The sequence below is a fragment of the Xiphophorus maculatus genome, chromosome 9 (assembly GCF_002775205.1).
Source record: "Xiphophorus maculatus strain JP 163 A chromosome 9, X_maculatus-5.0-male, whole genome shotgun sequence".
NCBI classification, from domain to species: domain Eukaryota; kingdom Metazoa; phylum Chordata; class Actinopteri; order Cyprinodontiformes; family Poeciliidae; genus Xiphophorus; species Xiphophorus maculatus.
Window position 1 is genome coordinate 13432087 of NC_036451.1, and position 13327 is coordinate 13445413.

General features: G+C 37.1%; 1 protein-coding gene across 5 annotated transcripts in view; it reads right to left on the reverse strand.

Annotated features, from left to right (window-relative positions):
- ttll7 (tubulin tyrosine ligase like 7) overlaps positions 1–13327 on the reverse strand; it is an 88036-nt gene that overhangs the window by 15749 nt on the left and 58960 nt on the right. For all 5 annotated transcript variants that reach the window (XM_023339716.1, XM_023339717.1, XM_023339715.1 and 2 more), the window contains 4 exons: positions 12691–12922; positions 7469–7779; positions 5854–5988; positions 3267–3347 (listed from right to left, as the gene is read on the reverse strand). In XM_023339716.1, the coding sequence (XP_023195484.1) occupies positions 3267–3347; positions 5854–5988; positions 7469–7779; positions 12691–12922 (759 nt within the window). The remainder of the gene's footprint in view (positions 1–3266; positions 3348–5853; positions 5989–7468; positions 7780–12690; positions 12923–13327) is intronic.

Consider the following 13327-nt stretch of genomic DNA (forward strand, 5'->3'; position numbering starts at 1 on the left):
CAACCAGAAAGTAAGTATGAGATGAAGAGAAAAACAATAGTTACTTCAGGTTCAAAGTTGTACAAGTAAAAGGAATGTTTGTAGTAATGAAATACATAATGACGTTTCTTATTTATATGCAGAACTTGGCATTTCTTCCAGTTGTAATTTCTTCCTATTTTTTCCCTGTTGATCTTACCATGAAATTAGCAATCACACAGGCTCCCAAATTTACTCACCAACAAAGAGCAAGCTTGCATTTATGAATAAATCCAGTGAAAAATGCATATTCAACAACACAAACCGACTGAAGAAAAGGTTTAATCAAATTTTACACTGTGCACTGACTATTTGAGCAGTTTAGTCAGGGCTTTCATAGAAGTCTCCATGCAAAGATAAAATCCAATGTCTTTGTGTGTGTTTGGCTGAGCTACAGCTAGGACGAAAAACCATTGGGGCAGACAGTGGAGAGCCTGGAAGAGGGCTAATTGCTGCACCAATGTCAGTCTTGGAGATAAGGTGTCAGAAGTTCCCGGGCGGTCCACAGACACCTTCGCCAGGCTTCCATCTTTCCCCCTCTTCCTTTTTCCTATCCCTTCCCACCTCACAACCTTCCATTTCTTCCTTTTTCTTCCCCTTTTCATCCCAGCTCAGAGCAGTGCTGAGGCTCTTTTGACTTTGATTCCTCGCTCCTCATTACTGAAGTGCTTGTCCGTCTGTGCATCCACGCATGTGTGTGTGTTTGTTATCGATGCAAAAGAAGTGAGATTTCCCCACAGCAGCATGAGGCGAACAGAGCATACATGCGCTCTCAGACAAACTGATAGATGAGTAAACACACACAGATATGTCTTGGTATGGTAATCAGGCGGCAGAGCGGTGGGTGCTACGTTCCTGACCTCTGCCTGCTGCTCATTAGGCTGCTTCACTCCAAATAAACATGAGCTCACGCCACCGAGGCCCACAGCTGAGCACAGCGGTGCAGAAAGCAATGGCTGAGAGATCACATCATTACTGACACGCCTACTGGATGCCATTTCACGTCTTGTCCCCTCTTCTGTTTTGTTTACATCTTTTTTGGTGGATCTACCTCCCATGGCCTGACATGGTAATGATCTTCATGTTTGTCATGTTTCTTTTCTGCTCTTTTTTTTTCCTCTAAAGTTTGATTTGGGGATTATTTTTTGTGTTTTAAAAGTTGTTCAAAAGCTTTCACAGAAATAGGTAGGCGCAGTGACATTTTGTCATGTTCGCTGGTTTTAACAACGTCCATTCCGTGCAAGGCGACGATATAGAAGCCCTGACAGCAAAGGCAGAGGCAGGCCATTTATACAGACGTCAAAAGATAAATGAGCCCCATTTTTAACACTTTTAGACCTAACATCAAAAAAAGAAAGGAATTATCATGGCGAATTGTGTCTGAAAGATAAATGTGTCCCACATTTAACTCTTTCACACCTAAGATAAAAAAAATAAATGAAGCATTATTTCAGAGAAACGTGTCCTAGACAGAGTTCAAAATAAACCTTTTTATTTTGAACCCTCAGAAAACTGGGAAAGGGTGTTTCCCAAAAACATGTCAAAGCATTCACAATTTATTTTGACAAAAAGCAACAACTTAAACCTAAACTGATCTTCAGAGTAACTTCCATGGGTACATGGACATAAATAACAACAGATTTTTAAAAAGATAACTTCAGTTTTATACATAGTAAAATATATTGTAACCCAATGCAAATCAAAAATTAATTTACTTTTGAGCAAATCCCATTTGCGAACATTGGGAGTCATACTGGTCCTACCTATTTTAATTAAACAAAATAAGCTTTAATTATTATTTATATTTGCTGTCTTTTTTACCCATAGCTGGCTTTCATTTGAGAAACTGGGAGACTAATTTGTTATCTTTATTTTTCCTAAATTAATTTTAAAAAAGATAAAGCTTACCAGTTCTCTTTTTCTCTTATGATGTTTGATGACATGTTGGAAAGCAACACGTTTCTCTAAACTTTTACCAAGTCAAACAAACATAAAAATACAATTTTATTTTCAAAAGTCTTTTTATTTCAAGTTCTTTTTTTGTAACTCAGATTTTGTATCGGGGTTCTGATTCAGACTTCAGCTGCTTTGGCAAAGCAGTTCAGTTCATCAATATTCATCTCTTGTTAAAGATTCTGGGTCATTACTATGGTTTGACCTAAATAATTCTATTTTAGATCTGGTTGTATGTTTAAGGTCATCATCCTGCTGAAAGGCTAATGTCCACCCAAGTTTAAATGTTTTTGGAGCCTCCAACAGGTTTTCTTTCATCACTGACCTGTCCAAGAGTAAAGCAGATGGGATGGGAGTCAGATTTTAAGCCTGAGGATTTGGTTTGGAACAGGGAAAGGATGGTCTGTTCATAAAAACTGTGGAGTTAAAAGTGTCTCAGTGAAGAAACAGCTGAGCCCAAAAGGGAAGTTCTTTTGGTCACAAGACATCAGCTGTGATCAAAGAACAAGATTCTAGAAAGCTCTGTCATCTGAGAAGAGCTTGGAATAGAGGTACTGCTTCCTTGCATCAAAAGGAGTCAGCAGAGATGGTTGGAACATCTGATCAGGATCCCTCCTGGGCACCTCCCTCTGGAGCTTCTCCAGGCCTGTCCCTCTGGGATAAGGCCCTGGAGCAGACCCAAAACTTGCTGGAGGGACTCTGTCTCCCTTCTGGCCTGGGAATGACTTTGGGTTCCTCATAATGATCTGCATCTGCAGACGGTCACTGGGGAGAAAAATGTCTGGGTTCCTCTAATAGAATTATTGCCTCACTACTCGCTCTTGGAAAATGAAGGACAATGGATGGATGAAATTTTAAATGGGACATCTTATGGTTTTACTTTAACCATAAGATGCCAGTAAATCTAAAAAGGCAAGATCTTAGGAGTTCAATAATAGTAGTTATCCTGTGAACTAATTCTCCCACCTGAGTTAATGATCTCTTCAGCTCCTCCAGAGTTACCAAAGGTCTCGTGGCTGCTTGATTTAAAGCTACCTTTCCTCAGCTGGTTTTGTGGAAGGTCATTTCCTGCTAGATTTGTATTTGTGATGTAATCTTTCCATTTTCAGAAAGACTAAAACATGGTCTTTGACGTGATTACAACTTATTGTTTTACAACCAAATTTGAGAAATTAAAATAGATGTGAATCATTTGCCAGTCACTGGATAGACATAAAGATACAGTATTACCATAGACTTAAAACAAACTCAATTAAGCACTAGCCAAGGAGTTTGGATTCTGCTTTGCGACTCACCTTCCGCTGTTTGGTCGAGTCCAGCTTCACCAACCAATATGACGCCACCTTTGATTTATGGTATCTCCAGTTGTCGAGAATCTGTGTGATGAGCATTAATGTTAAAGCTTTGGAAATGCTTGTTACAAACAAAAGCAAATACATTATTAAAGACCATTTTATGAGATGGAAACTTCCAGTTGCATTAAACATAACCATCTTCTCTAAGCGTTCAAGGTTTCTACAGGCCTTTTGTTACGTAGGAGCAGAGAGAAAACTATTAAGATAAATTTATTCATCTTTTAAACTTATTTTTTTAGATTTTTCTGGATTTTTCTTTCCAGTGAAACACTAGGTTAAAGAGTAGCAAAATATTTCCTTACAGAAATTAAAAACAAAAAACATTTTAGTAATAGCAAAACAATATTTTAGATGGACTCATTATGGAAGACCTATCAAACCCTGAAAACTGCAGTGTTGCTGGGTCTGTTTGATGGTTAATCTAATCGCCTTGTGCCTTCTTCAAATCGGTCCTCGTTACAATAGAGTTCCATGTTCAAACATGACGGCACCATTAGACACTGGGTTCCTTGCACAATATTTGCCACATCAAGCTACACAGGAAAGTACAAGGTGACAGACTGTTTACAGCAGCACAACATAGACTGTCTTATCTTGTTAGTGCTCTGAGTCCTGTCTTTATACTCTAATCAAGCAAAGATTTTAAAGCATTTTAAATCACACGTGATAATATTTCCTGTAACCAGAATTAGAAAATTCTTTCTCCTTCTCCTACGTATGGAGGTTATGCTGAAAAAAAACATCTTTGCATTTTTTGATACATTTAAAACCTGTGTGGGTACCAGTAATTCTCATTTTCTTACTTTTAGAACCAGAGTGCATATTCGCCCATTGCTGTTGTTGCTAAGCCACACTTTCCCACTGATGTACTTATGTCACATAAGGTGCTAGATCCCCTGCAAAGAGGGCTCACAGTGGAAAGCTCCACTGCAATTTACCTTTCTATTCTCACACACACATATCCACATACAAATGGGTTTCCAATGTTTTTTAAAAATCGTCATTTTGTAGGTTTGCTTTACCTCAGCCACTTGTTTAATGCTAACTGAAAGTGCACAGCTGGAATTCAGTATTTTTTGCAATGTGGGGACATTTGTCCCCACATTGCAAAAAACATAAAGATTAAACCTTTATATTTGTCTTAAAAAGGGCGCAACAAACAACAACAAAAAAAACTTTCTCTGCTGCTATGCTCTTTATTTTACATATCAAGATGTGGGCAAATTTTTCAACAAAAAATGCACATAAGAAATGTCCCTTATCAGCAGATCCCTAAGTGGAACAAAAAAAGACTTGCAGTGAAAGATTATTGAGGCAATTACTCAGATACAAATATGCATTAAGCCTAATTAAACCTGAATTATTACAAAAAAACAAAAAAAAGCTAAGTGAATACTGTTGAGTTAAGGAATAAACAGTACAGGTGCAGTCTCTCAGCTGTGCCTTCATTTTCATACAGGTGAAGTGGTAATTGTCTTTCACAAAAATAGTTTGGAATCTGTATTGCCTGTAGCAAGTTGTAATTTTAAATCATAACAAACACCTAAAATCCATTATTTGCTGATGAAAATCAGAGTCGTGTCAAGGAAAAGATTTTTTTGATTAATTCAGTAAAACAAAAGGAAGAGAAATTTGTATTGCTAAAACTGAAGTTGATTGTCGAAACGTGTGTCTCAGGTATCCTTAGATTTTATGCTATTTATACAACACGTTTCTGCAGAGAGTGCAGAAACATAGAGAAACCCTTCTTAGTACATAGAAAAGCTTCATCTCAGTAAACTTGAGCATCCCCAAAAGTGAATTTATTTATTTAATTCTAAATCAAAAAGTGTTAATCTTATATAATAAAAAAAGGCCATTACACAAAGAACGACCTATTTCAGACTGCATTTATTTTGATGATTATGGCTTACATGTAATAAAATTCCCAAATTAATTTTCTTATTAACTTTACATACAGAGATATTATTGCCTACTTGCTTTCACAGGTACACACTGCTTTCACATTATAGATTGAAGATGAGCTTTACAATTTGCAAGGGAGCCTGATATTATGTGCCTTTATTTTCATAAAATTAAACTTGACTATATTTGAGTTTTTTGCTAGCTGATTAACAAATGTACATGGATAAAAATAGTTAAAATATGCACCATCTGCACATACAGATTTAAAATAGAAGGACCCTCTCCTGTCAGTTTCCGTGCAATTACAAAGGAAGTGGCTGTGATTAACAGAAGGGAGTGGAGGAGAACAGCATTGGACTGCAGACAAACTGTTACTGAGTTCATTTCAAATATAGAGGAAGACAAGTCTGAACTGACATGCTATCGTAAAGTGAGACAAGGAGACGAATTGTAGCTACACTGTAAAAACAAACCAGGAAACAGAGAAATTCAAAGCATGTCTTGGTATCTTTGCTTCTCATAATTTCCCTGTTTTTTTGTTGTTTTTTTATCCCAGCATAAAACAGTTCAAAAAGAAAATTATATTAAACAAATGACCTGTCTATAAGAAATCTTTACCCACCTCGTCTAGCACTGCCTCAGCCTCTTCTTCAGTCTTCCCCGGAAATCTGATCCGCATGGCAGTGAGCGCTGAGAGAGTCTGACGCACCATTTCAACCTCCTGCTCCTTAGACTTCAAGTTTATCAATGGTTCACCCTAAAAACATGTACATGACAACTTAGAACAAAACAATACACACACATCATCACTGACATGATGCTGCATTTGAATCTGCATTTGAATCCTTCTTTTACCAGGGGAGTGAATTAATAATACGACAAACAACTGCAATAAATATTCTAAAACTAGAATTGGACGCACAAATCTTTATTTATTGTGGATTTTGTCTAACCCAAACAATATCAAAATTAAGGATTAGATATACATCTAAGTATTAAATGTGTACATAATACATAATACATGATATATAATACCTAATATTATAAGCTTTTGGCTAAATTCTGGTTGGATTTTTGATCATTTTTTTTCTCAGGAGCTAATCCAAAATTTGCTGGTTTCCAGGCATCCCATTCCAGTAGCCTAAGTTGTGTAGTGAACAAATTCAAACATTACAATTATGAAATATGCAAACATTAAGAATTACTTTGGTGCTCCCATCTTGAAGTGCAGCTCCCTATAAGTTAAGGCATACAGGGAGCCTGTATGCTCAATGTTGTTCATGCAACAGAAATGAGAGCAACATTTCTTTGTTTTACACACAAAGAAAAGTATTTTTTTCAGTTTTGAAAATTAGAGAAATGGGATCCTTATTGAACTCACCTATTAAATTGCAGGCATATATACAGCTTTGGAAAAAATAGAGACCACTGCACTGAATCTTATTGAAAACCTCATGGTTATTCTACCAAATATTGATTTCTGAACTTTTCCCAAGTTAAAACATTAGTATTGTTGTTTCTAAATTAATATTAACTTGTTTTCTTTGCATTACATGAGGTCTGAAAGCGCTGCATCTTTTTTGTTATTTTGACCATTTCTCGTTTTCTGTAAATAAATACTAAATTTTTGCTTGGAATTTCGGAGACATGTTGTCAGTAGTTCCTAGAATGAAAGAATAATGTTCATTTTAATCAATCATATGCCTATAAAAAGTAAAATCAGAGAAACTGATCATTTTAAGTGGTCTCTTAATTTTTTCCAGAGCCATATATGCGTGTGACTATATCTAAATTTGAGCTTACGTGAATTAGTCTACATTAAATTAAAATTACTGAAAAGAAATATTTTCAAAAATGTATTCCCTTTTCTTTCTACCTGGAAAAAAACCCTAAAAAGAAATAAGTTAAAATGCATCTTTAAAAGTCATTCTTGACTATGTAAACTGCCTGGTTTCATTTTATTCAACAGTACTAAGAGAAGACAAGCTGTGAAAGAGGAAGGTAAATTGAAAATGAAGGCAGAAAGCAACAGATGGGCACATTTGAAGGTCATTATCATGGGCTGCAGTAACCTGACATATGTGTTTTAAAAAATCAACAGTACTGTTATAGTCAAATGAAAAACAGAAAAAATTAAGGTTTGCAGGTTGAACTAACTACTTAAAAATGAACTATGTAAGCATATTTTATAATTTAACACATCAAAGGTTTCTGCATAGGTATGTTGAGTGTCCTACCACATTAGAGTGGATAGTCCCCAGGCTGCTGCTGTGAGGGACACGGTGGGCGGAGCCACTACGGCTCAGCGAATGAGAGCGAATTGCAGCGGAGCTCAGTGTAGCGGAGCTCGGCCTGGCGATAGGCGTTGCCATCGGAATCATCGGAGATGGCCTGGTGGAAAATGGTCGCATCTCATTGGGTGACGGGAGGGAGGCAATGCACCGAGGGCAAGAGATAGAACGTCTGATTGGACCAGAAAGGGTTGGAGACACAGAGGGAGTAGTGCCTGTTTTGGGGGACTTGATTGGAGGTTTCCAGAACATGCGGCCTGTAAAGACACAGGAAATATTGAAACGAAAGTGTTTGAGATTGAGAAAACAGCTTTTCACTCCTCAGATTTCACAATGTTTTTGTCAGGCTTTCAAGCTCTCTTGCTTGCTTTGCATCATTTGGCACCTACGTCATAAGATGAAGTGTGACACACTGACCCAGCGGTTCAGCTTTTGTGTTATTAGCAAGTCTGTCTTGTGTTGTCAATGCCAGAAATTTAACAGAAATCTGGTTCTTGTCAGGTCTGAGGGCAGATTAAGGAGCAGCTCTGTCTCAGACACACACACACACAAGTAAGCTCGTAGAAAATTACACAGAAAACCGTCACAGACTCGGTCTGGATACTGTTCCAGCTTGTCTATCAGCCAGTGTATTAGTGTGCGTCCGTCGTAAAGTAGCTTACAAGTATGTGTGTTTGTGACTGCCGAATCTTCCAAAGTTTGGTCAGTGCCAACTGTGAGCATTATGGAGCTCAGTTGTAGCAGTCCTTTGGTGGCTTGGTAGGGAGAAGAACTTGGCAAGGTTGCTGTTTCTCTGTATACACCCACACACACACACACCCCAACACACATGCATACGCTTCCACAAAAAACTTTATTCTTTTCCATGATTTAGCCCCTTATTTTGTGACAAATTGAATAGGTTAATGCAAGACTCCTCTCCTTCAGCGCTATAACTCAGCCCACAATGCAACCAGAGAATTTCTGAGCCAAGGTCAGTGCATTGACTTCTGTGAAAAGTGTTCTCTTTTCTCACTTCTAAGAGCAAAAACGTGACTCAGTACATGTGACTGTTGTGAATTGGAGGAAATGTATGAGGCTTATCACTCTTGCTATAAAATTATATAATTCCACATAAACCCTCAAGGTATTTTCAAGGTGTTTTACAAAAAGGTCTTTGCTTCTACTTCCATCAAAATTCTCCTGTTTATTTCTATGCCTAACTTCACCCCTCCTGTTCTCAAGTGGGTGCTGTGGCCCTTTCCATCGGCGATTGCATTCCTGAAAAATTGTTTCACCAACAAAGATGGGCAAAACTAGCCATATTGCTGAACTCACAAATAGGATTTTTCAGCAACAATTACGGAAGGAACATACATAATTTATTGCATCGGGTAAGCATAACAACAAAGGACCTAATACCACCTTCTGAGAAAATCATACTTTGATTCTGACCTTTTTTGGATATGGACGTAAAAGAATTTGTTAAGTGATCCTTAGACACACTTAAAATAAGTAAAAGAGCTAATCAGTCTAACCATAACACCTGATAGCCATCTTCAGAACAAATAAAGCAAGTCAAAATACCAAAACACCCTGTTATAAAAATGCATTTAAAAACCCTGCATTAATGTGGTTGCATAAACTTGCCTTCAATTTAAATTTATTTAAACATATTTTGATCAAATTTTGGCACTCATTCTTTTCAAGGTTTCCCCCGGAAAATGGTGGCTGGGTGCTAGGGCAGTCATTCATCCAGCGACCCATCATCTTTTTGAGTTAAGAAATGTTTAAAGTTGACAGGAAATTTGAAAATATCACTTATAATTATGTGTTATTAAAAGATCGGAAGATGAATACCCAAACACCAACTATAAAGTCTTAAAAATGCAAGCATTTTAAAAAGACTTTTAAAAAATAAGCAATGCTTAGCCTGGTGGGGGGCACAAGAAAAGCCTGGTGGCCCACCAGGTTTATACACTGGGGGAAACCCTGCTTTTTGTACAAATTTAATAACTAAGTAAATCCAATTAAGCTGAAGTACAGGTTTACTGTCCAAGCTTGATTTTCTTGAGTATGTATCAATTGCATCCATTAAAATTTTGTTTTCAGTTGCATGGAACTGCAGTTGCCTTGGAGTAACAAGGCTCTGAATTCAAATCCCAGCCAGGGTGTTTCTACGTGGAGTATGCATGTACTCTGAATACATACATAGTTTCACTCCAGGTACATGCTAGGCTCGTAGGAATGAGTATTTGCATGCATGAAAGTTTGTTCTGTGTGTCACTGTGTTGTCCTATGGTGAACTGGTGATATGTCCAGGGTATACCCACGCCTCTCCTATTAACCACTAGGAATTGCCTACAGTCCCCTTAAGCACCACAAGAAATAAGTGAATATAGACAATGACTGAATGAATGTAAGTTGTAGTTTACAAAGAGCTTATAGAGAAAATCAAAAGCCTCTTATTGAACAACAGAAGAGTAGAGAAAAGTCAACAGCATTATGTGGAAATTATGAGAGAGAAACTACTCATTAGTCACTGGAGAATTGATGGGACAACAGTGACATTAGAAAACCTAAAGGCTGCTCCACATTTGCTAAAAAGACAAGATGATAACTGGTCAAGGAGGCTGCTAAGAGACCAGACGCAATACTGAATGAGCAGTTATTTTTTCATATATAAAAACCGGTTGTGTTACAAATGGACAGACAACCATTAGTTTTATTCACCTTATATCTGAACTATGAAGCAGGCTTACAAGGTTACAGCTTTTTCTTCCAAAGGAAACATCCAGATCTGACTGAACTCTATTCTGGTCTCCTTGTACTCAGCATCAACAAAATAATACCACCATTCTCAGATGGAATTAGTTTCTGTGGTCAAGGTGGGAAAAACTGTGAAGTGTTTCAGATACCAGTCAGTTTTGACCCAAACCTTTAGGTGTCTGAAAAATCTTTCTTAAAAAGTCAGACATGATAGAAGTTTGTTCCACAGAGGGGAAATCTAAGACATGAACTTTGTGAGTTTCTGCCAATCAATCAAGGAAAAGTCAAAAGGTTATTTCCAAACAGTTTGGAGTCCATCCATCTGTAATAAAATACTCACTGGAATAAAATATCAGAGAGAAATCCTCAAAAATAACCAGTAACTACAACTGAATCCTCACAACCCATCTTATAGGCTTTGATGGTAAAATTCATGATGGTACAATTAAAAAAGAACAGTAGAGTTTGGCATGTATTTTAGTGATAGAGTAGATATGAAGTCATATCTATAGTACTGTTATGCATCAGTAAATTTATTGCTATGTAGAAAGTAAGAAATAGCACAAGTGTATGACACAAAGCTGTATATGAATGTATCACATTCATTTTAAAGTATGTGCAAATTTGAATTTCTCTCTACCACATTTTAAAACCACTAGACAGTTAGTCTCAATCCATAAAACCTCACATTAAACCTTGGGTACACCATACTAGTACCAGATTTGACCCAATATTTTCTTCAAAACTTCTCAATATTTTGTGTCACAGACTTAGTGTCGGAAACACTCATCAGAACTTTTTTTTACCGCATTGACATAATAGCGTCAAGCAGTTGCTATAGTTTTATCAGCTTTAAATCCATAATGTCCCAAAGTTGCTCAACTGGGCTGAGAACCAGATCACAACTCATTATAATATTCAAGAAATCACTTTGAGAAGATAGGCACTTTGTGGTCATAAACAGATGGGCATGGTCAGCAAAAATATGCAGTAGAGTTTAAACTTTGCTTAGCTGGCAATAATGTGCCCAAAGTGAGCCAAGAAGACGTCCCCCATTCCCTCATCAGGCTAAACTGTTGATAGCAGAATGAATTCATATTTTCGGGGGGGTTTTCCCATATCATGACCTGAACATCTAAATGCTGGGGCTGACATTGAACCAAGTACATCTTTTTCCAATGTGTTTTTGTAACATTTTGGAGAGCCTGTGTAAATTCTATCATTATTGTTTTCACAACCTGTGGTTATTTGAGCCATTGTTCCTTTTCTACACTTTGAACCAATCTGATGATTCTCCTTTGACCTCTGATGTCATAAAGGTATTTTTATCAGCATGACTGCCACTCAGTGGCAATATTTTGAGAGATGGTTGTGAGTGAAAACCCTAGTAGATCAGCATTTGAAAACAATGTTCATGTTTGTTCAAAGTCACTTAAAACTCCCTTTTTTCTCATTCTCCATGCTTCATTCAGCTGCTGTCATATGATTAGACAGAATGCTATCAACTGCACAGGTGTACTTATTAAAATGGCAAATGAGTGTATACTGGCAGTTAGTCACTTCCACTTAAAAAATTGTTGTTGCCTTGGATGACTAAATTTTTTAAAAGCGTGAAAGGAAGTATTTTGTCTTTATTACTCTTAAAAAGCGTTTTATGAGAGAAAACAAAAAATAAGGAATAGTTTGCAAAGGTGTTTCGATTATCCAGCAGAGTGCTTTGACAACCTTGTTTCAGAAACTTTTATTTATTCATTCTACCTGTTAAGTGTTTATAGGTCAGGTCATTTAATGACTTATGTAAACTGCTTCACTGAGGTGAAGATATTTGCAGTAAAGTTATATTTTTAACAGAGTTAGAGACATTTTAAAAGTTGTACATTGTACAGTTAGTCCAATTGTAAAGTCTGTAGCCTATCTAGGATCACTGACCTCAAGTCATCTTTTTTCACCTTTAACATGACTCTCGTAATCAGGCCAAAACGTAAACAGTCTAACTATTGATTTATACTGTCTGCTGTCTGCTGTAGAAATACTGGCTCACTTATTTCCACCATTTGTACCAGAAAAACTGATTTTTAACTTAATTAGCCCAGTCTAATTAATAACTTAGATTTTTATTTTCAAATTAATATCAACACTTAATTTTTCAGTTTTGACAAAAACAGTGAACATTATTTTTTAATAATATTTGTTTACCTGCATAAAGCTTTAGTTCAATCATCCAGAGTTTTGATTAGCCTCAATAAATTTTTAATTGCCTCATCTGCCAATATTTCTTTTATGTTTCTCTAGGCCTCTATTGTTCATGGTAACTGCTATTTCTTTTTTATGTTGGCAAACAGACAAAAAAAACAAGAACCTTGCAATCAAATGTCACACTCTGCCTTTCTAATAAGGCAGTCCCACACCCTTTGCCCTACCTGAGCGCTCAGCCACGCTTTTCTCCTTGATTTCACTGAGATCATAGGAGACCTTCTTCTCGCCTCTCTTTTCTTTAATTCCCACTTCTTCTGTTTTTCTTGTCTCCTCTTCCTCTTCTTCATTGGACGAGGAGCATGAATTATCTTCGCTGCTGCCACTGGAGAAGTCAGCCAGGTAGTCTGGTCGTTGGCTTCTTGGTGTCTGGCTGCATTCCGGCATGGCGGTCAAGGGCTGGGAACAACAAAGAAACAGGTGCTCAGCACATACTCTACACATAACAGCAGAATATAACAATGAACATGCATTGGACAAAGTCATTAATCTTGACAAATAAGTTACCAGACACACCATTACAACACTGACTTTCAAGAGACAACAATTCAAATGTTCCACATTATGTCCCATGACAACCACAAACCTGAAAGTATTTCTGTAGGATTTCCTGTGACAGCATCATACAAAGTAGTGCATATCTCTTAAGTGGAAGGGAAAATGTAAAAAAGAGCAATGGAAATCCATAGTTTAGGACAGTTGGAGCAATCTGCTTATAAGACCACTATTGGTTGTTTACTTTAATAGCATGGTCTCAAAGAGTACCAAGAAAAAATGAGGACTTAATTATGGAAGTCCTCCTTC